The sequence below is a fragment of the Scatophagus argus genome, chromosome 20 (genome assembly GCF_020382885.2).
Source record: "Scatophagus argus isolate fScaArg1 chromosome 20, fScaArg1.pri, whole genome shotgun sequence".
Taxonomy (NCBI): Eukaryota; Metazoa; Chordata; class Actinopteri; family Scatophagidae; genus Scatophagus; species Scatophagus argus.
In genome coordinates, this window is record NC_058512.1 from 90,634 (window position 1) to 112,682 (window position 22,049).

Below are 22,049 nucleotides of genomic sequence, written 5' to 3' on the forward strand. Positions count from 1 at the left end.
ATCTAAATGTAAAGTAAAACTGCTGTGTTTGCACATTGACCAGGTGCTCTGCTGACCGCGGCTGATGTGACGAGAACTCTCAGTTCAGAGGAAAACTGCTGGACCAGACAACATGTTCAAAGGATGTGCAGACCAGCTAACAGATGTTTTCACTGACGTCTGTAACGTCTCCCTGAGGATACTCCAGTATCCTGCCTTAATGACTACTGTCCGGTCGCACTCACGGCCATCATCATGAAGTGGTTTGAGGGGCTCATCATGGGGCACATCAAATCCCTGTTGCCATCCTCACTGCACCCCCTGCAATTCGTTTATTGTCCCAACGGACTAGTCGGACTAGTCCCAGCCTAGTCAAGCGAGCATGAACTGATGAAGCCTCTTGGATGAGAGGTGAAACGACTTCAAAGACAAATAACTAAGTCCAATTGCATTCGATTGAATTTCCTTGAAATAACCATGACCTGGATGACTGAGAATATTCACAGGCTTATTATCCCAACCGCTCCACAGACGGTGCCATCGCCACCACCATCGACCTGGCCCTTCCCCTCTGATTGGCAGGCTGAGCTTGCTGGGCCTGAACACCTCCCTCTGGAACTGGATCCCAGACTTCCTGACAGGGAGACGTCAGACGGTCTGGACCACATCTCCAACACCACCACACTGAGCACTGGGGCCCCACAGGGCTGTGTGCTCCGTCCACTGCTGTTCACTCTCCTGACTCATGACTGTGCAGCGATGCACAGTTTGAACCACATCATGAGGTTTGCTGATGACACGACTGCGGTCAATCAGTAACAACGGCTCAGCATACAGAGAGGAGGTGGGACAACAAGAAGCCTGGTGCAGAACCAACAACCTGTCTCTGAATGTGGACAAAAGAGATGATTGTTGACTTCAGGAAAGAACAATTTTTCAATCATTTCTATGTTTCTATTTTTAATCTTTATTTTCACACTTCTTTTTATTTTATTTTGTGTGGTGTTCTGTATGGCACCATGTAGCATCCTGGAGAAATGATGTTTCTTGCTCTGTGTACTACACATACACAGCTGGAATGAAAAATAAAGCTCTTTGATTCCTTGACATTATCTCACTCTAATTACAAGAATAAGTCATACATAATATTTGATTTTCATATTTATCACATTTCCATATGTACACTCTCTGCTCTTTAATTCATTTATTTGTTTTCATTACATTCTTAGTTTAATTTGCGCTTTTCTGGGCCTCATGGTGGCGCTGTTCCTTGTTTGTGTGTTGATGTTTCACCAATAAAGTTGAGGAAATAACAAAACAAGGTTCACACCAGGCTTTTACTGTGAAGGCCCCAGTCGGAAAGGTCGCCGAGTTCCTGGGGTTGATTTAAAGATGGCGGCGGTTGTCGACATCGTGGAGAGCTCAGTGTTATTTCGCGCAGTTGTGTGGCTTTTCCGCCGCTAATCCCGAACAGAGAGGTTCAGTTTAGACATCATGAGGTGCAGGTTCCGACGCAGTGAGACCGGATGCCTCGTGTAAACCGGACGGCCGTTTTATCGCTGCTGATCGTCAGCAGCTCCGTATTCCTGTTGTTCCAGCTTTATTACTACAGGAAATACGTCAGCAAGGTAAAACAGCGTGAACAACAATAAACAAAAACACAGTCCATCATCGACAGAGAAAAGTTTGATCTGTGGCTGATTATGTTTTATTCATCCGACTGTCTGTATATGATGCTAATTCACGTGTGCGGCTGTTTCTATTGGTAAGATTTACTTGTTTGTGTGGATAAAAACCTCAACCCTTTAGACTCGACTACCCAGAACTACACCTTTAAAATCAATTGGATTAAAACTCAGAATTATACATTACAAATTTTCTGTATCAGACGGTCTTCCTTTGTGTTTTCAGTCAGCTACAATATTAAACAACCAAAATGAAAATAATTAGTTATTGGAACAGATGCCAAAGGATTGATGAAGTTATTGAAGGGAAAAGTAAAACACACTTATTTAGCAGACAATTTTATCCAAAGCAACTTACACTAGGTCAACCCAAAAATGTCAAAAATTGTGAAAATACAACAACTTTATCAAATAAACGCAAATATCAAATAAAAGCATCAACCGATGCTACATTTGGTGGTGGAGAGAAGGATGCTTTTTTATTTATGGGTCACAGTGCACTTTTTTGTGTCACGTGAGTTTTCTGTTAGATGTTAGTGGAAAGCTCGTTATGGATCCAGGATGGTTTTGCTGAGTGGTAACCTCTTAAGAGAGAGTACCAGACTGTATATAGATATATAGATAGATATAGATAGATAACGGCAGATAAGGTGCAGAATGGCAACAGATAGGTGCGGATACAATCTTAAAGTGTAATAAAATTAAAATAATAATAATAAAATAAAAACCTCACATGATGACATGAAGTGTCAACAACCCTCAAGACCACCTCCAAGGTGACAACCCCACTAGAGGTTGAACTCCTGGAACTCCCCATCAATCTAAGAACTGAAGAGGCCTTTCAGATGAGAGGTAAAACGTATTCAACAACTTAAAGACATCCAGTTGCCTTCACTTCTAGTACTTCAACAGTGAAGAACTGACATATCCTCACAATGGTAAAAGCAACATAAATATTAGTGAAAGGCTAATAAAAATCTATTTTAATAAGTATAATCACACCTTCTGTACAGAACTTCGTATGTCTGTCAATCCGTCGTGTTTCCTTTCTGAAGTTGAATTGGTTTACTAACCTCACCAGGACAAGTGAGGACGCATTTTATTGAATTATGGCTACATTTTCAAATACACATTTTGAAACAGTAAACCTTTTTCTCCATGTTGTGGCAGTGAAATAAGTCACAATACGTGTGTGTTATTGTTGCGGACAGAGAAGTTGAAGAACACAAACAGCAAGGAAGCTGAAACACAAAAAAATGCAGCCAAGCAGCTGCTTCATGTCAGCATTACCTTTCAGAATACAGTAATTAGATTTCAGTTTTAATATGCCAACCTTTCTGCCTTTCTACTGCAGCCTGGCCTTCACATCCTGAGCCAAACAGGTCACCTGACCGCCAACGATCTTCAATGGGTGAGTCAGCACAATTGTTAGCAGGAAGGTTAGCCTCTTCTTCGTTTCACTGTTAGCAGAACTGTCTCACTGTTAATGATGCCAAAGAAATTGTTAAAGAGAAGAGCTCTCACTATCTTACGCTTCCGGTACTGTAGGGGACCCTCACGAGGTCGTCCAAAATGAATGGGGGCTTATGGAGCTGTAACTTTTACAGAGTAAATAATTTTTTCTGCCAGTTTTCATTCTGATTTCAGTGTGAGCAGTAGAGACAATTAATACAGTTCTATTAGATTAAAATTTCCTGGCTTTTTTGTGATGAAATACCTTTCTGTACTATTAAGTATTTGCAGCGTTACGCGCCAGCTTGGTTTCACGCATCAATCAAACGCTAAGTTTGTGTTTTGTTTTAACCAGGCTGCTAACATCTGCTGTAGCTCTCGTTAGGAAAACACATAAGGACCATAACACACAAAACCGAAACCGCATTACTGTGGTTATGTTCTCGTAATGATAATTTAAGTTAGCCTACAGTAATGTATCGCTGCAGGTCATAAATCTTTAACCGACCAATCAGCACACATTAGCAGAATGCTAGCTCTTTATGGACAAAACCGTCTGCCCTGTAAGAAAAACGAACGGACTGTAGTATTTTTTCTTTACAATTCTGATATATAATTGATGCTATATTTGCTAAAACTAAAGTAAAACCGGGCCATTTGGGTCTAGAAGCAGGTGTAGATAATTATTTTAGCCACTTAGCTACATTCAGTCCCGTTCATTGTGTTGCTGTTAGCCTCACTTATAGCGGCCTTCTCTGCAGTGTTATGCTGCATTCAATTGGTACTTGAAACTCATTTTTTGAGTTGTTTTCAGGCTTACGAAGTCCAAAGTGACAAATCGAACGCCACGCAAAGTCCGAATTCCAACTCGTCAATTGGAATTGACTCACTCTGAGTCCGGCTTTACGACTTACGAGTACAACTCAAATGCAGCATTAGCATCACTGCTAGCAATCCTCTCTGCACTGTCGGTAATGCCATTAGCCTCACTGGTAGTGATGTTCTCTTCAGTGTTAGCAGCACTGGTTTTAACAGACCTCTGAATTTTTTCTGCTTGGTTTCTGTAGCAAACTGTGAAAAAGTTTCTGGCATTAGCTCAGCGCTTTAGGCTGCCCGTGTTCCTCACTGACACCGCCGCACTGACGCTGCTCTCCCAGGATGCTTTGCGGCATCGTGACCGACTGGTGCATGAGCCACACTGCAGTTTTCTGTGCACTGGCCGGCCAGTCATGTCCTTCGCTCTGCACGCCAACCTGTGGAAGTATGATGTAAGTGATGTGTTCAGGGTCATGAGAGAATTTTATTTAGTGTAGTGTTTTTTCTCCTTATCTCCTTATGTACTTTATGTTGTTGGTCAATATATGAATGAATTTGCATAAAATATCTCTGTATTTAAATGTTATTGTCTTTTTCTAGTAAATATACACATATATATATTTTTTTTTTTCTTTTGTCAGCCTGGTTTCCTAGTGGCTGCAGAGCAGAAAGGCTTTGACCTGCTAGAGCTGAGAGGGGATGACCCACGACTGGCTAGTCTGGACACCCTATCAGGAGAGGAGATCCCCCTGCACTTCCTGTTTCGCCTCCAGGGTTACATCATCCAGGTGGGTGAAGCCATATCATGCAAATTCACAACAAAAGTTATCTCATGACACTTTCCAATTAGAGCAGGTCTAGACCAAACTCTTTAATTAAATTGTAATACAGAGAGCCCAACATTCCCCCTTGAGCAAGCACTTGGCAACAGTGGAGAGGAAAAACTGCCTTTTAGAAGGCAGAAACCTCGGAGCAGACCTCGGGCAGTCGTGGATCAGCGGTTAGGGTGTCGGACCCGTAATCGGTGGATCGCTGGTTCGATTCCCCGTACCGGTGTCCATGGCTGAGGTACCCTTGAGCAAGGTACCTAACCCCCACTGCCCCGGGTTTGCTGTGTGTGTGTGCACGTCACTTGGGTGGGTTAAATGCAGAGCACGAATTTCGTTGGAGTGAGTTCCCTCCAATGACAAAATATGTCACTTTCATCTTTTCATCTTTCTCAAGATGGGCGGCCATCTGCCTTGACTGGCTGGGTTGAGAGAGAGACGGACAGACAGACAGACAAGGAGGGGGGGGGGGCGTGAGAGAAGGAGCACACAAGCAGAGATGCATAGCAGTATTAATAATACTAGAAACACTGGAACTGTAGATGATGATAATGAAGTATACAGGAGGTACTACGGTGAATTATGATAGCAGCATTAGTAACAGTAATAATGTTAGTAGCTGTACAGAATAGTAACAGAATTAAAGTAGTAATCGCAGTGAGTTTTGAGCAGGACTGCAACAGGAGCTCCAACCACGATCCATGGGAACCTGTGAGACGAGAAAGCACAAGGACTCCAGGGAAGAAGTTGAGTTAGTAATATGCATTAATGGGACATGAATGTGTGCAGAAGGAGAGGGAGAGGAAGAAAGAGCTCAGTGCGTCATGGGAGGACCCCCGGTAGTCTAAGCCTACAGCAGCATAACTAGGGGCCGGCCTAGGCCAGCCCTAACTATAAGCTTTATCAAAGAGGAAAGTGTTTAGTCTACTCTTAAATATAGAGAGGGTGTCCGCCTCCCAGACTGAAACCAGAAGATGGTTCCATAGTAGAGGAGCTTGATAACTAAAGGCTCTGGTTCCCAATCTACTTTTGAGGACTCTAGGAACCACAAGTAGTCTTGCATTTTGGGAATGCAAAGCTCTGGTGGGCTTTATATGTGAGGAGGAGAATTTTATAGGTAGCCAATGTAGAGAAGCCAGAACAGGAGAAATATGGTCTCTCATGCTGGTTGTTGTGAGTAATCTTGCTGCAGCGTTCTGGATTAGCTGGAGAGTCTTTATGGATTTATTGGGGCAGCCTGATAGAAGGGAGTTACAGTAATCCAGTCTGGAGGTAATGAATGCATGGACTAATTTTTCTGCATCTTTCTGACTCAGAATGTGCCTAATTTTTGCAATATTGCGGAGGTGAAAGAATGCAGTCTTTAAAATATTTGATATGTGTGAGTTAAAGGACATGTCCTGGTCAAAGATAAATTCCTCACAGTGGAGCTTGAGCATTACTTTATCACTGGATAATTTGTTTCTAAGGTGTTCAGGGCCTAGAACAATAACTTCAGTTTTGTCTGAATTTAGTAGGAAGTAGGAGTAAGTAGGAAATCGCTGGTTCGATTCCCCGTACTGGTGTCCATGGCTGAGGTACCCTTGAGCAAGGTACCTAACCCCCACTGCTCCCCGGGCGCTGCATGCAGTCGCCCACTGCCCCGGGTTTGCTGTGTGTGTGTGCACGTCACTTGGGTGGGTTAAATGCAGAGAACAAATTTCGTTGGAGTGAGTTCCCTCCAATGACAAAATATGTCACTTTCATCTTTCATCTTTCTTTCTTAAGACATGCCTGAAGTTTGACTAGCTGATTTTTGGAGTGTTTCCTAATAATAGCACCGATGGGGAGCATACAAAGGGTGAATAATATTGGCCCGAGGACAGAACCTTGGGGAACTTCGTGACTAACTTTTGTGAGTGTGGACGATGTATCATTAACATGAACAAATTGAGATCAATCTGATAAATAAGACTGAAACCAGCTTAATGCAGTTCCTTAATGCCAATTAGGTGTTCCAATCTGTGTAATAAACTAGAATGGTCAGTGGTGGCAAATGCAGTACTAAGGTCTAACAGTACAAGGACAGAGATAAGTCCCTTGTCTGATGCCATTAGGAGGCTTTCGGAAACACAAATAGAAAGGAGGCAGCTATCTTCAACATGATCAAGTGTAATTTGTTTCCAAGTTTTTAATTTCAGGTGAGTTTTGTCTCAGGTGTTGGACTGAAAGTCGTGATTGTATCTAGGTTGTTATTGTATGTATTTTGTCCCAGGTGGTCTTCCTCTATGAGCGGAGTGGGAACTACTTGTGGCATGGAGAGTTACGTCTCAAACCCAACGTGGACCGAAGCTTCGCTCCCTTCAAACTGCTTGACTACGGACGCCATGCTGGAGCTTACGACAGGTGAAACTCTGAAAACAGGATGAACTGGATCACAGAGTCCTCGGCTTATATTTAACACTTGACTGCTGAACTGAAGGCTGCCGTCGTAGCTTTCAGTCAAACATTATTTGTGTAATTGTATTAAATTTGTTTATGTTGTGTGGTCACCCCCTGCAGGCCAGAGCTGGTCCTGACAGTTTTGGATGGCCTGGATGTTCAAGTCCCACACAACATTTCCCGTTTTCTGTATGAGCAGCGACATTCCCACTTCTTGGAGTGCCGTTACCGTGACGCTCGTAACTTCTTACAAGTGAGAAAGAACTCAGGGCTTTTATTGTAAAAAGAGGGATATACAAAAAGGAAATGGAAGAAACATTCATGTTGAAGTAATGAAGGAGCTTTTAACCGCACAAAGAGAACCGTTCAGTCAGTCTCTTTCTCTGTGCCTGCAGCTCTACCCCGAAGACTCGTCCCCACAGGCATTGGATTTCCGAAGGAAAGTCAAGTCGTTGCTTCATGTGGCTGCTCGAACACTCGCACGCCTCAACATCCCCTTCTGGATCAGCAGCGGGACATGCCTGGGTAACACGCTAACATCGCAGCAGAACCACATGTTCATGTGTTGCCTCTCTTCTGTGTGTCTCACTCTGTCCTGCCCTCCTCTCCGTCAGGTTGGTTCCGGCAGTGTGGTCTCATCTCCTACAGTCGTGATGTTGACGTCGGGATCTTCATCACAGACTTCAGATCAGAGATGGTGGAGGTGCTCAGGGACGCCGGCCTGTCACTCAAACATAAGTTTGGAAAGGTGAGAATTGTGTGTGTGCCGGAGTATCTCTCTCTCTCTCACACACACACACAGGGAAGTTATGGTGCTTTCAGTTGTCACTCAAACCCTTAAATCCACATTGTTTTATATGGCAAAGCAACTGGGTGCCGACAGGGACTTTATGCCACATTCAAGAGCACCTCAGAATTTCTACAGTCCATCAAAGGTGTTTAAAATGTGAAAGTTCAGATTCTTCTTATATTGACATACAAAGGCAACATTTTTAATGACTGGATCCTAATATTATCACAACATCAGTTCTTTTAATGCAGTATTTATGCCCGAGGTTAGAGTTTCCTTGGCCAATTGGTTCTCTGAGTCTCTTTCACAACCGTTCAGAGTTGGTTACACACCTGAATTATCTCTGACTGAATCGGTGTTGAATCGAATCGAGACCGAATCGATACGCAGCTCGCAGCGTCTGAATGCAGATTCTGCCTCTTTGCTTTCCATGTGAACTGTTCATCTGCACACAACCAAAGCCTGCTCAGACGTGATTGGTTGCAGATTATTTATATTATTTATATTTTCAGCATCATTTTCTTAGCACATTTAGTAACACTGTGTTTCTCTGTGGTGATGCTGGAGTGCGTTTTACTTTGAAGGTGTGTTCATGGTGGGTTATTTATGTTATTCCTATTTTGAAGTGCAGGTGGAGGACAGTCTGGAACTTTCCTTTCTGAGTGACGATGTCAAACTGGACGTTTTCTTTTTCTACGAAGACGGAGACGTTGTGTGGAACGGAGGAACGCAGGCCAAGAGCGGCAGGAAGTTCAAGTGAATGAAATATATTTTCTCTAATTCAAATATTTTCTTTTTTTTTTTTAACTTCCTAAGTAGAACCTGAAGGCTGTACTGCTAAGTGATGTCAGACGTGTTGAACTTCTTAGTCTCCATCAACACGTAAAATAATCAAACCTGACAGTTCAAACAATAAAACACAAAGAGAGTAAACTGTGAGAAGTTGAGAGTTAATGAAAGTAGGAAGGAAGTAAAACATAAATTTGTTGAATACATTTTTCTTTTCACTTAAATGTTTCTTTTCCTGTCAGGTACGTCTTCCCTCACTTCTCGCTCTGCTGGGTGGAGCTGCTGGAGCTTAAAGTCCGGGTTCCCTGTGAAACACTGGACTACGTGATGGCGAACTATGGAGCCACCTGGAGTGTCCCAGTAAAGAACTGGGACTGGAAGTCTTCACCTAGCAACGTGCAGGAAAACGGGGTGTGGCCTCCATCTGAGTGGGCGGAGCTTATCCAGGTTTATTGACAGGAAACGCAACACTGAACATACAAATAAAGATGAAGTTAAAAAGAACAGATGCTGAGCTGGTTTTTGTTTTTTCCTGTCAGAATGTGCAGACGAAAACTTAACGACTAATCATAAAAAAACCTGAGTGCTTGAGATCGTCGTAGTGACGAGATCCCTAAATACTCATGCAAATTTAAAGTCTGTTGGTCAGAATCTGGGTCTGATAAGCCAGTCCTACCTAGAAGCCACATCAAACGATAATTCTGGGTATTTCAAATCTGAGAACAGTTTTGATGCTAAAAATCAGGCTGATCCTGACCCCACTGGGAGGAGGATGTCAAGAACTGGATAAAACGGCACCACGACTGACCACATCAAAACTGCATCTATCAAGATGTCCCCCCTAAGCCACCGTCGGTCTGCGGCTGTAGCACCTCTTCTACTCGTCAGTAGGCCTGAGGAGCATCAACACCAGAGCACATTGTGCTGCCTTTACTGTCCCTCCATGAGATCAGCAGACATGAACATGCAAACTGATTCAGACTTGCTGATGTGCTCACAGGTCTGTGTTAATGAAATGTGTTGTTGTTTAACCAAAGTCTGCAAATCCAGACAGTGTAATCCCAATCCCATCATATCTGGATCAGAATAACCTGATCTGAAAATACTGCAAATAAAACAGATCAAAGGTTCTGAAATACTGGGCCCTGCACAGCACATTTGTGATGCAGATTAAACCCAAAAGCAAACTCATGATGAAAATCTTTTCTGCTTCTGTATCAGATCCACCATTTTAAACCACATCTAAAACCCCTGCCCCTTTTTAATCAGTTTTATTCCAGTCATTATTTAAAAATACTACAGGAATCAGAATAATCAGGTTAAATAAAACTCACCAGTTCATACTCAAGTTTGTTTTCTTTATTTTGCCCTGAAATCAGAAATCCTTTCCGTTTCACCGCTGCTTTTACCAAACAAACTGACGTAAATATTATAATAAAATTATAAGAAAACAAAAGTCATCAGCTCATTTCAGCCCCGCAGTCCGGACTTAAGGCCACGACGTTTCGTGTGAAACCAGACTCTGTTCATTCTTTCATCATTTTTCCTCTGGATTAAACGGGACTCACTGAACCAGTTTTCAATCAGATTCAGTCTTTAGTCCCGTGACGTCACTCCCCCTCCACCTCGCGTTCACGTTCCTTGTGGACCACGAGCCCCTTGCTGATCAGGTCCGGGATCTCCACGGCGAGCCACGGTCCGAGTCCCAGCGCCATTAGATGCGCTAGGCCGAAGCGGGGAACGTTTCGTGCCCACAGCGGCGCGAAGTGCTCGGTCAGGCAGATCTTCCCGCCGCGGTACATCTTTGCGGTCTTCCCATCCAGCTCTGGGACCGCCACCTCGGGCGCGGTGTCCGGGTACGTCACCGGGATGTCAAATTCGAGCCGGAACTCGTAGCGCAGCAGCTCGTGGATGAACCAGCACGTGCCAGTCCAGCGTGTGCCGTCCGCGTTCGACTCGAGGCGGAACCAGTCGTTGTCGGCCGCCTTGTTCTGCTCCACGAAGCGGATCAGTGCCTGGTACTCTTCCTTCAGCCTTTGCGGCCACAACGCGCGATCCCGCGGCCCGACGTGCGTCCTTAGTTGTGGGATCTGCGACACGGCCCTGCGCGTGGCCTCGTCCGCCATTTCCTGTCCAAGAGAAAAGAGAGTTTTTTGTATAAAACGAGTCTAAAGTTAAGCCGGTTCACTTCAGCTGATCACTTTGCCTTCAGGTCCGTCCTTCTCGTCCGAGTTGTGACGTGGACTTCCGGTCTGACACCGACACAGCTGGAGTCAAGCATTTCCTGTACGGGATTTTCAAAACAAACCATGAAAACTAAAAATTGAAGAAATGAATCAGTGGATAGTACTGTCGTCTCGCAGCAAGGAAGTTCGAGGTTCGAATCCGGTCTGGGTTTGCATGTTCTCCCTGTGCCCTCATGGGTCTTCTCTGGGTTCTTCCTTCCACAGTCCCAAAAAAATTGCACATCAGGTTAACTGGCTGCTCTACTTTGCTCAGAGGATTGAGTATATGTGTGTGTGGTTGTGTGATTGGCGACCAGTCCAGGGTGAACCCCGCCCCTCGCCTGTAGTCAGCTGGGCCCCGACCACGGTCCTCCAGGGACCAGGGGCTACACTAACACTACATGAGAGGTTATCTCAAGGAAACTTTCACCTCTCATCCTCATCCTCGCTTGACTAGGCTGGGACTCCCATGCATGAACTGATGAAGCCTCTTGGATGAGAGGTGAAACGTCTTCAAAGACAAATAACTAAGTCCAGTTACGTTCGATTGAATTTCCTTGAGATAACCATGACCTGGATGAATGAGAATACTCACAGGCTACATGAGAGGTTAGTGAGGTGTAAAGTGCTGCTGCGTAGTGAGAGTCAGTCCAGCCTCTGAGAACTGAGGGGAGAAGCTGTTTCACGGCCTGGCCTTAAGAGCTCCAATGCTCTGGTACCTTCTACCAGACAGCAGAAGTAGATGACACTTGACTAAAAACACACGTTTCAAAAACTCAACAGCAGTGTCTTTTTGTGGCATGAACTAGTTAGTCAAGATAACAAACAGACCTTGTTGTGAGCAGTTTCATCGGAAGAAGTATCTACTCATCGGGGAGGACACCAACAACGTGTGTTTCCTGATCTATGAAGAGCGCGACTAACAGACGTTGAATAAACACTCAGACCCTCGCAGGTACCTGTATTTATCAGGTGAGCCCAACTGAGGCAGTGAGGGCCCAGGGGGTCCGATGGGTTTAAGCCGTAGAGAAACGCAGCCGGCTGCTGCTCCGATCCGACAGGTGGCAATAGTTAATCCAGAAGCTGCTTGTCAACTAGAAAGAAGAAGAAGCGACTGCTACAACAACAGCGTCAGTCCGCCATTCCCTCATTTTTTACTGCTTTCAGTCTGTTCTTTTGATTATTTCGTGTTTAAATTTAACATAAACTCTATAGACTGTGTAGAGTTACCTGAACGCGAGTTAGGAGCACGTCACAGGGTCTGTGATGGCGGCCGACCGGCGCGAGGACAAAGGTGAGATACGAGCAAGCTGCTTTGTTAGCATTAGCATCTGAGGCTATCTTTGTTCACGAAGACGTTCGTTCTCTCAGCTGCGGATCAGCGAGCACCACTTTGTCGATATATTAGTTAACCATGGTAATTAGGGACTGGCAACAAGTTAACAGGTTAGTAAATCAGCAGTAACTCATACGTGTCTACTCTTTCATTCATTATGACGTTGATTGGCCGCTGCGGCTAACGTTTCCCCGCTGCGTCGACTGATAACGTGACACCAGACTCTATTCAGAAATCTTATGTTTCTGCTGTTTCACTCGGGCACAATAAATAAACAGATTTAACCAAACTTAAGACTCAATTTTTACAGCTTGTGCTGTGTTATGGTAAATTCGGGATGCGATTGATCTGTGAATACTTTGTGATTATGAGAAGAGGACACAATATATGAGACAATATGTCTCAGTGGTCCAGCCTGTGGGATCGTTCTTTTGTAACCAAGTACGGTACATTTACGTTCGCACTGTACTTTAGAGCAGTTTTAATGTAGTGTATTTGAGTATGTCCATTCTCTATTTATTTCTCTACCAGTATGAACCTAATTATTCTTATCTGTAGTTTATACGCTCCACTCAGACACATCAGTGAAATGTTCATTAGATTTAAAATATTCACATTGTCGATGAATCTGTTTGGCCTACAAAATGTTAATTTCTGAGTCCAAAGTGACGTTTTCATATGTCTTGTTTCTGTACAACAGTCCAAAGAGATTCAGTTTACAGAAGAGAAAAACTTTTGGGTTTATGACCAAATACCCAAAGAGCTGATCACAATCACTTCAGCCTCAGCAGCATTTTATGTTTGTTGATAATGTGAGCATGCCGACACACTAAGCTAGGACAGTAAACATTGTAGCTCCTGAACATGAGAATGTTGTTTGTTTGCTAACGTCAGCCTCGCAGTGTGGCTGTACACGCTTAGTCTGGTTTTAGCTCTTGGTTTGTAAGATCCCCTGTGGGTGTAAATTGTGGAGTTTAAATAAACCAGTTTGTGTTGCTGTGTTTTAAGATGGAGAGCTGAATGTTCTGGAAGATATTCTGACTGAAGCTCCGGATCAGGACGACGAGCTGTACAATCCTGAGACTGAACGAGACATCACAGACAAGAAAGGTACTGCTGCTGCTGCTGAGGTGCACCGATTGCAATTTTCTTGGCCAACTGTGATTTCTGATTTTTATTTATTTATTTTTGGAAGTGTGAAGTACCAGTTTTCCTTCTGAGATCTGTAATTGACAGCACGTACAAATAAAGATATATTTTTTTTCAATGCAGTGCAATTTTACTGTTATAACAAAAGAAATTATTAAACTTACTCTCAAAATAAAGCAACTGGAAATTTCTCCAAATAACAGAATATGAGCTGTGCAACTTTATCTGACCTATTTTTCTTAACAAAAGCAGGTGCAACCGATTCACATAACAAAACAAATGTCGCTTGCATCATTTCACAGCTCATGCTTGTAAATCCATCAGTGCTGAGGTCATTTATTACATGTCTGAGGCCTCTTGCTCACCTTCTCTCTGCTTAGTTTCTGCTGCAGTTGGGAAGTTGGGAGGGGTCCCCCCTGGACCAAAGCGGACTTCCTGCTTCGGGGTGAAGCCCTTTGCTTTACAGAGAGGGTGAAACAGCACAGGGGAGCTTTGCTTGGTCTTGAGAAGTCGCAGCGTTTATTTACCAACCGACTGCAACTTGCACTGGACATTTACAGTCAACTCAAACTTACTGCTAACTCTGCATACTCGTCTGCTTCGCTTCTCACTTCAGTTTCTTAAAGGAGCCGAGCTGCTTTGGTAACACGATCAAAAATCCAGGATTTTCCTTGTAATTGCTTTGGGCTTTTCACTGCTCACACTGAGGAAAGACCGGAGAGCCTGCAGGCACGTCTGGCACTGAGCTCGCTAGCTTTAGCTTTACTTTATTGCCTGCGACCTGTGTGTACGACCTGTGGTGCATGCCTAAGTGTTGGGGTTACAGTTACCTTAACATTCATATTTCTCATGGTTACTTCAATTGTAGCTGCTGCCATCTGTTGGCACTGGTGTGTTTCTACAAACCACAGTTGGCTAAGACATTAACACACATACACTCGCAGTGACTGAATTGGGACAGTTAAACTTAATACCACTCACACTACTGACAGTATACTGATACTAGTATTGTTATTACTGATAATACTTCTTCTCCCTCTATTAATAAGATGTCAGCTGTAGTTGAGTGTCTGATCCAATCCATGTGTTCTGTCGGTCAGGAACAAAGAGAAAGAGTGAGCGCTCTGAGAGCCAGGACCTAAAGAGGCTCCGCCCCTCGTCGGGACAGCCGCCATCCAGGTCCTCCTCCACCAATAAAAGAACCCCAGGTCCATCTCTGTCCTCGTCCTCTTCAAAGAAGGCGGCATCCAGTCCTCGTGGTCGCCATGCTGCTGCTTCCACTGGAGGCTATCGTCACGAATATTATGAGGAGCGAAAGGGGCGACGAGGAGCCCGCGAGACGACCAGAAGCCGTGGAGGAGAAGATGCACGACGCCGAGAGTCTCAGAGAGGTCTGGAGGGTGTGAGCCAGGTACGGATACTGCTGTTTCTACTGCTGTTTACTGCAGTAAACATTCAGCTTTCAGTTTGACAGCAAATCATTACCTTCGTGTTTGTCTTCAGAAGCTGCGACGAGAAGAGCGGCGGGCGAGCCCCTCCCCTCATGAAGAGGACAACCAGTCAGAGGAGGAGGTAACAGCAGAGTACGGCTCAGAGCAGGGATCAGGAAGCTCGTCCCCCACTGCGTCCCATGTAGAGGAGGAGGAAGAAGAGGATCAGGAAGAGGAGGAGGAAGAGGAAGAAGAAGAGGAGGAAGGCATGGAGGAAGAAGATGAAGAAGAGGAGGAAGAAGGGGAGAAGGAGGATGAAGAGGAGGATGAAGAGGAGTACGAGCGTCGCGGTGGAGAGGGGAATGACTACGACACTCGCAGCGAGGCTGGCGACTCACGTTCGGCTTCCTCTGTTAGTTTCTCTGATGACGGCGAGTCGGTGCATTCAGACTCCGCCTCTGAGGCCTCAGGTAACCATGACAACAACGGAAACATTTTCTCAGTTAAGCACAGCTGCGCTGAGTTAGAATGAAACAAGTGCTGCAACAATCGCTCGTGTTCATCTCTTGATCATCTGTAATTGTCATATTTCTATTTTTAAATAAAAAAAAACAGCTTAAAATTAGCTCTGTGATTTTACACCATTTTCATAACATTTGCATATTTAATGAGCTATTCCCAAAAACATGTTTTACTTGCAGTTTCTATGCCATCATGCTTACACTGATCAGCACTTCAGATAAATGAGTTTTTAATTTGATAAATTAAGACGTCAGATGTTACCACCACATCACACTCTCATCCTCTCTAGTTTATTTTTATATTTTTATTTGTTCAGAAAGGGTTTGCATTGTTTTCAGTTAACTACTTGATCAGTTTTTATGTCAGAATGAATTGATGAAAATTTAAAAATTTAAAAAATTTGAATGTTTGTAAATGATAAAGTCTATCGTGTACATGAATTCATTCGCTTATTTTTTTGGTTTTGAGTGTATTTTAAGTCCACATGATGGATGCTGGGATACATTTTGTGTTTACCAAAGTGATTTTGACCCGGCTCAGGCTAAACATCCACCACATCTTATGAAATTTGTTTTTCTTTGATAAACAAACCAACAAATTGAGTCGAAAACATGACCCTCTTTGGTGGCGGTAATGAAGACCAAACTTTAAACTAAAACCAAAGTTATTTGACAGTTTGTACTAACCGTGATTTCATTCTGTGCTTTTATCTTGAAAGGTTCAGAGAAGAAGCGGGAGAAGCTGTCATCGTCGGTCCGAGCTGTTCGCAAAGGGATGGAGAGTAAGACATCCATTTACGCTGTATAGCACTCTATTCATAATGTATTTTTAAAGAGTCTGTCAAAGCTTTGAGCTCAGTCAGAGAAAAGTTCCTTCTCATTAGCTCACCTCATAACTGAAGGAATCCGGCTGCAGCCACTTCCTGTGCTGTTTCAGATACAATATGATATTCTTTATTGTCTCTGTAGGGAAGTTTGTTATTTGTCAAGATCCGACCAGTAAGCTGCGTTACATCCTGCGAGACGCTCGATTCTTCCTCATAAAGAGCAACAACCACGAGAACGTCTCCCTGGCTAAAGCAAAGGTGAGCTAATGTTTCCATGTCGATGCTTCATTTTATTTGTTTTATGTTCCGGTCTGGTGTCCTCGCTGGTTTTGATGATGATTTCGCTGATATTTCTATGATACTCAGGGCGTTTGGTCAACGCTGCCGGTGAACGAGAAGAAGCTGAACGCTGCGTTTCGCTCGGCTCGAAGTGTCGTCCTCGTCTTCTCTGTCAGGGAGAGTGGCAAATTTCAAGGTCCAGCCTTTTAGCTTTTAATATTTCACAGTTCTAGGTCAATGCTTCCCCTTTTCATTTTCATTCGTCCCCAAAATATTTCAGCGTTTTAACATTTCTGTCATCTGCGTCTTTAGGTTTTGCCCGCCTGGCCTCAGAGTCTCATCATGGCGGGTCTCCAATCCACTGGGTTCTTCCTGCTGGCATGAATGCCAAGATGCTGGGAGGAGTTTTCAAGATCGACTGGCTCTGCAGGTAAACGACAAAACAAGCACCAGATTGGGTTCCTGGCTCATGTTCTGGAAGACGTTCGCTTACTGGATGATTCATTATTGATTGACTCGCCTGGGACAATCAGTGCTTTGTAAATCACTGGACCAAATAACTTGACTAATTTGTGCGTCTCCAGAACTCTGTGTATGTAAACCGGTTTGACCTCCTCCAGTTCCTCAGCTCTTTTTAATCGAATATTCACCAGCATCACACGCATTTTGTTCTTACAGGAGGGAGCTGCCTTTCACTAAAACAGCTCACCTGTCCAACCCCTGGAATGAACACAAGCCAGTCAAAATCGGACGTGACGGACAGGTTAGTTCACACTTTAAATTCCTCCCTCTGTTTTAAATATTCTTTCTTTCTGCGTTGTTTCAAATTTTGTAACTGTTTTTGTTAAACTCATTAAATCTCTTTCAGGAGATACAGCCGGACATCGGTGCTCAGCTCTGTGCCCTGTTCCCATTGGATGAGAATGTGGACATCCACCAGGTGGCTCGCCGTGTCCGCCATAAGCGTCGGACACCATCAGAGCCGCGGCCTCGCGGTCGACCACCACAGCGCGAACCGGGAAGGTTAGCCAATCACCAAGCTCCTCCTCCCGCTTCCTGTTCTTCTTCTCCTGCTGCGACCATGGCGCCACCTGCTGCGGGACGACGGAGACGGCCGCTGCATTTAGCCGGTGGCTAGCTATCCTGGGGCTAGCAGTGCTGGTTTTCTGGTTGTTGTTGTTTTTCCAGTCTGGAGTTTTCAACCAGAGTGGCGCCTTCGCTCTGCGTCTTTGGTTGAAGTGGAATAAAGTCAGGCAGGAAGCAAAAATTGTTGACGGGATGATCCTCGTTAAGGATGATTCTAAATTTATTGTTAAGTTTAATACATTAATTCTGTTTTTATGTAAGCAACAAGGTAACATATTTTAAATTAAATTCGCAGTTTCATCCTCAGTATACTGAGAAACATTATAGAAAATACAAGTAAAAAAATTTTTGTTGTATCTAAATTTCTCCTTTGAAGCTCTTTTTCTTTGCAGGAGCTTCGTACTTGGGAAGTTAAAATATCGAAACGTTTTGCTTTTAGCTGGACTGTGGCCGACCTTTTCAGAATAAAAGCAGAAAGGACAAGCGTCACTGGCTGGACTGATGGCGGAGGGGGTGGGCGAGGGCGAGCGAGGTAGAACTAAAGAGAGATCAGTGAGGGACTGTGAGCTCCCAGCGAACTGTTTCTGGTTCTGTGAGGAGGTGGGGCAGTTTGGTCGAGTGGGGCGTGGCCGGTGGACTGTATCCAATGAGAGGGTGTGATGTGTCCAAGGGGGCGGGTTCATCACTTGGCGAAATAAGGTAAAGTTACAGAAATACGTAAAGGAAAAGATGGACTTTATTTTAAAAAAAATCCACTTGGACTGAGAAATGATGAGCCACCCCCTCCCTGAAAGGACAGTTTTATAAACACCCCAGCACACACACGCACTGAATCAGGACTCGTTAACAACAAACTGTTGATATCTATAGGTGTGTGTGTGTGTGTCTGTGTGCGTGTGTGTGTGTCACGTCGCTATCTTATGAACTGAATATAAAAAGGTGTGTGAGTGGAGAAGAGGAGGAGGGGAGAAAATAAAAATAAGAGAATCCAGAACGATGGAGTGACAGGAAGGACTGTTGCTGGTCTGGAGGGGGCGGGGCTGAGCTGCGAGGGGCGGGGCTTTGTGTGTTGATTGACAGGACTGCACCACCACCACCATCATCATCACCTCCCTCCACTCTTTCAAAATAAGAGGGTTTATAAAAAGCCTTTAACTTGGACTGATGAGGAGAAAAACTGTTTTTCTTAATAATCAAAAGTGTTGACACATTCAAACAGCCCCTCCCACATATACAACAGAAGCGGTATGTTGTCCCTTTAAGAGGCTTCTTCTTCTTTGTTTTTTTTTTTTGTTTTTTTTATTGTATGTGTGAAGCAAAATTTGTCACAATGCTGTTTTTGTGTTGACCATCAAACAGTGGAGTATTATTTCTAAAGGGAAGCATTTATTGGAGATCATAAGGTCATTAGCTAAAAATCAAACCAACAAAAACAGATTTGCGTCAGATGTGTTCAGAACATCCTGACAACCTTCATGCTGAGAGCCTTGACACACAAGAGAACAGGAATAAAACGAGAGAGCAAGTAAGAGTAGTACCAGTCTATGATACTTGAATATTTGAGTCATATTTCTGAGTATAAAAACACAAGGTGTCTCAGTGATGTTTTAGATGGCTGCAGACGTCTCATCTGGATGACGTAGAACCTTCACACGTCTCACATCAGACACTTTTGGTAGTTTTACAAGACATGTTAGAAGATTTTTATGAGGTTTTTTTCTTCTGTGACCTGAGTGAGTTTTCCACAGTGTACATTGATGCGTGCGTGCACGCATATTTATTGTGTGCATGTGTGTGTCTTACTTGTTGACTTGTCTGCATAGGCGTCGTCCGGAAGAGTACGACCTCCACGGCAGGAAGCGACCGCGAGCCGATGGTCCGCCTGACTTCAACCAGCGAGCAGGTCGTTAAACTGAAAACCTCAAACTGCGGTTTACACTGTAAATGTGTGATAAGCACATTTCTGGTGTTTTTATTTAAATGTCTTTAATAGCTTTTTATAAACTGTAAGCTGAGGATGGTTCTTTTAAATGTTTGTCACTTTTATTTATAAGTTATTGCTAAAATTGTGTTAAGTTTGTTTTTCTGTTTTGTTTTTCTGTTTCTTTACATCTGATGAAGTGTATGTAAACTGAATTTATTGTTCATTTGTGTCATTCTTTCGTGGTTGTTTTTGTGTTTCTGCATTTCTTTATTACTTGTGTTTACCTGCTGTTCATGACCTGCTGGCAAAGTCACATTTAACTTAAAGAATTTAATTTGTTTTCAGGGTTCATCCAGGACCTTCGAAACCAGCCGGTGGACAGGTGAGACGTGTCTCTTCACTCAGTAGAGACAGGTCACAGGAAGTAGGCGGAGCTACAAGTGCAGTAAAACTTGATGAAAATGTGGAAAAAATGTGTTTTTGTATGCAGCAGACATGAATAGAAAGTTAGTGGAAAGTGTTAGTGTTAGTGGAAAGATAAAAAAATAAAACTAAATTATTCTGACGTTAAATGTTGTCCTGATTTTCAGGCGGTTTTCCAGCATGAGGCGAGACGTGTTTCTTAACGGGGTGAGTCGTCCGTGTGTTAGCTTCATTTTAGTCAGTTAGCATGTTAGCCTCAGTGACAGGTGTGCTCACAGGTGTGTTTGTTCCTGTGTCTGTGTTGTTTCAGTCGTATAATGACTACATGAGGGATTATCACCACAGCGTCGGCCCTCCTGCTCCCTGGCAGACTCTGGTACGATTCTCTCTCTCTCTCTCTCTCTCTCTCTCACTGATCAACTTATGGACAAGTGATTGAGCCAATGAGTGTGATGATGCCATGTTCATGTCATCAGGCAGCATACCCCGGCGTGGAGCAGCCACCCCCACACCACCCACCGTACTACCACCACAGCCACCCCCCACCGCCCCCTCACCAGGCCTACCACCACCACCACCACCCCCTGCCGCCACACGAGGCTCCACCTCCTCGCTTCAGAGACAAGCAGCGAGTGCCGCAGCACCGCGCCTTCACCTCCAGCCCGGTGAGTCCGATGACAAGAATTTTCTTCTGAAAAGAATTATTTTCTGCCTGAGGGAAACCTCAGACAAAAAACAAATTGAGTCTCAAGTTATCTGTGAATATTTGTTCATTGTGCAGCCTGTGACCTTTGTTGTCTGTCTGGTTTTCTTTCCCATCATGCAGCATGACTATGACATGCGTGTGGACGACTTCCTGCGGCGCACACAGGCGGTGGTGAGCAGCCGACGTGAGCGCGAGCGGCAGCGTGACCGGGACCGTGGCGGACCACGCCGTGAGAGAGAGAGGGAGCGAGCGAGGGACAGAGAAAGAGAGAGAGACAGGGACAAGGAGAGGGGGCGGTACCGCAGGTGATCTGATGACACCATATCCTGTAAGCTTGCAGGGGCTTTTATTTTGACGGTCACTGGTTGGTTTGGCTGGTTTCCTGTTTGTTTGTTTTTTGTTGTCGTTGAAAATAATGAATAAAAAAATGAAACAAGCTATGTGCTGACATCATCAATTTTATGTGTGTATTTTTAAAAAAGCTAAAAAAAAGCTAACTAAAAGTTGGAGATTTTTGGTGAGTTTGTTTTAGCTTTATCTCGATGAGATAAAAAGGGAAGTGACATCACAGTACAGGGAGATGTCATCATACATGTTAAGAACATGTGAAACGATGGATTAAAAAAAAAATGTCGGTCCTGGCAGTTAATCATGTCCTTGTAGTGTAGTCTGTCTTGAGTCTGCGCACTTCATTTCCCATGATTCCCTGTTCATTTCTCAAAGGTTTGGACCGCGAACCCAACGTGAGGTCCAGCCGTCCGAGGTCACGGCAATCTGAGAGGTCACCGTATGATGAATGTTGTTAATTTTATTTGTCTCTAATTGTTGCTGCTTTAAAGTTTGTTGGTTTTCCTGTAAAAATGTGAGGACGGATGATGAGAAAACCTTTCAAAAGCTCAGTGAAGAAGAGTTTGAGTTCAGACTCACTTCTGATTTTCTTTTTGTACTTCAAATTTTTTTATGTTAAATAAATCTGAATCTGATCGTTTAGTTTTCTTTTTACGTAAATTTGTTTTAGAGTTTCTTTGACTCATCATCGCCTCCTGCTGGGGATTACATGTCAGCAGGAGGCTGTTTTTTTATTGTTAATAGTTTTAATTTTACAAATTTAAAGAAAAACTACTTCCTGTAAAATTTTGAATTTTTAAAAATGTTTTTCTTCTCTGATTGGTTACCTTGGTTACTAATTGCAGTTGATCAGTTTTGCTGTGTATTGATCAGCGGGAGGTTAAATGATCAGTGTTCCTTTTCAGTACTGAAAAAAACAATGAATGATGAAAACTTCCTTTTTCCTGTTTCTGCGCACAGGAGGTGGAGCTTGTGTCAGTTTTTCTACAAAATAAATAAAATCTCACGATTTGTTCTCTTGCGTGACATGTTTGGA

At 43.8% G+C, this 22,049-nt stretch overlaps 3 protein-coding genes across 6 annotated transcripts; 2 read left to right on the forward strand and 1 right to left on the reverse strand.

Annotated features, from left to right (window-relative positions):
* The first annotated feature begins 1,362 nt into the window (after positions 1–1,362).
* On the forward strand, positions 1,363–9,263 carry fktn (fukutin). The gene is made up of 10 exons (XM_046375645.1): positions 1,363–1,607; positions 3,019–3,075; positions 4,184–4,384; positions 4,574–4,720; positions 7,014–7,144; positions 7,301–7,433; positions 7,576–7,705; positions 7,795–7,928; positions 8,602–8,726; positions 9,002–9,263. Exons 1-10 carry the CDS (start codon positions 1,506–1,508, stop codon positions 9,213–9,215), a joined length of 1,374 nt encoding a protein of 457 aa, XP_046231601.1. The 5' UTR covers positions 1,363–1,505; the 3' UTR covers positions 9,216–9,263.
* An 840-nt stretch (positions 9,264–10,103) lies between these two features.
* ufc1 (ubiquitin-fold modifier conjugating enzyme 1) lies at positions 10,104–12,446 on the reverse strand. 3 transcript variants are annotated; one of them, XM_046375656.1, is made up of 2 exons: positions 12,215–12,446; positions 10,104–10,888 (listed from the first exon to the last, which is right to left on the reverse strand). In XM_046375656.1, exon 2 carries the CDS (start codon positions 10,883–10,885, stop codon positions 10,370–10,372), a length of 516 nt encoding a protein of 171 aa, XP_046231612.1. In that variant the 5' UTR covers positions 10,886–10,888; positions 12,215–12,446; the 3' UTR covers positions 10,104–10,369. The 3 variants fall into 3 exon arrangements, with proteins under 3 accessions (XP_046231612.1, XP_046231611.1, XP_046231610.1); XM_046375655.1 differs by lacking the exon at positions 12,215–12,446 and adding an exon at positions 11,856–11,989; XM_046375654.1 differs by lacking the exon at positions 12,215–12,446 and adding an exon at positions 11,580–11,699.
* ythdc1 (YTH domain containing 1) lies at positions 12,071–22,022 on the forward strand. Of its 2 annotated transcripts, XM_046375639.1 has the most exons (17): positions 12,071–12,278; positions 13,329–13,430; positions 14,570–14,880; positions 14,973–15,369; positions 16,140–16,202; positions 16,390–16,505; positions 16,614–16,722; positions 16,839–16,956; positions 17,205–17,289; positions 17,395–17,549; positions 19,436–19,515; positions 19,882–19,918; positions 20,127–20,166; positions 20,270–20,335; positions 20,436–20,624; positions 20,786–20,993; positions 21,389–22,022. In XM_046375639.1, the coding sequence occupies exons 1-16, from the start codon at positions 12,251–12,253 to the stop codon at positions 20,972–20,974; spliced, it is 2,085 nt and encodes a 694-aa protein (XP_046231595.1). In that variant the 5' UTR covers positions 12,071–12,250; the 3' UTR covers positions 20,975–20,993; positions 21,389–22,022. The 2 variants fall into 2 exon arrangements, with proteins under 2 accessions (XP_046231595.1, XP_046231594.1); XM_046375638.1 differs by having other exon boundaries at positions 20,786–21,655.
* The last annotated feature ends 27 nt before the right edge of the window (positions 22,023–22,049 follow it).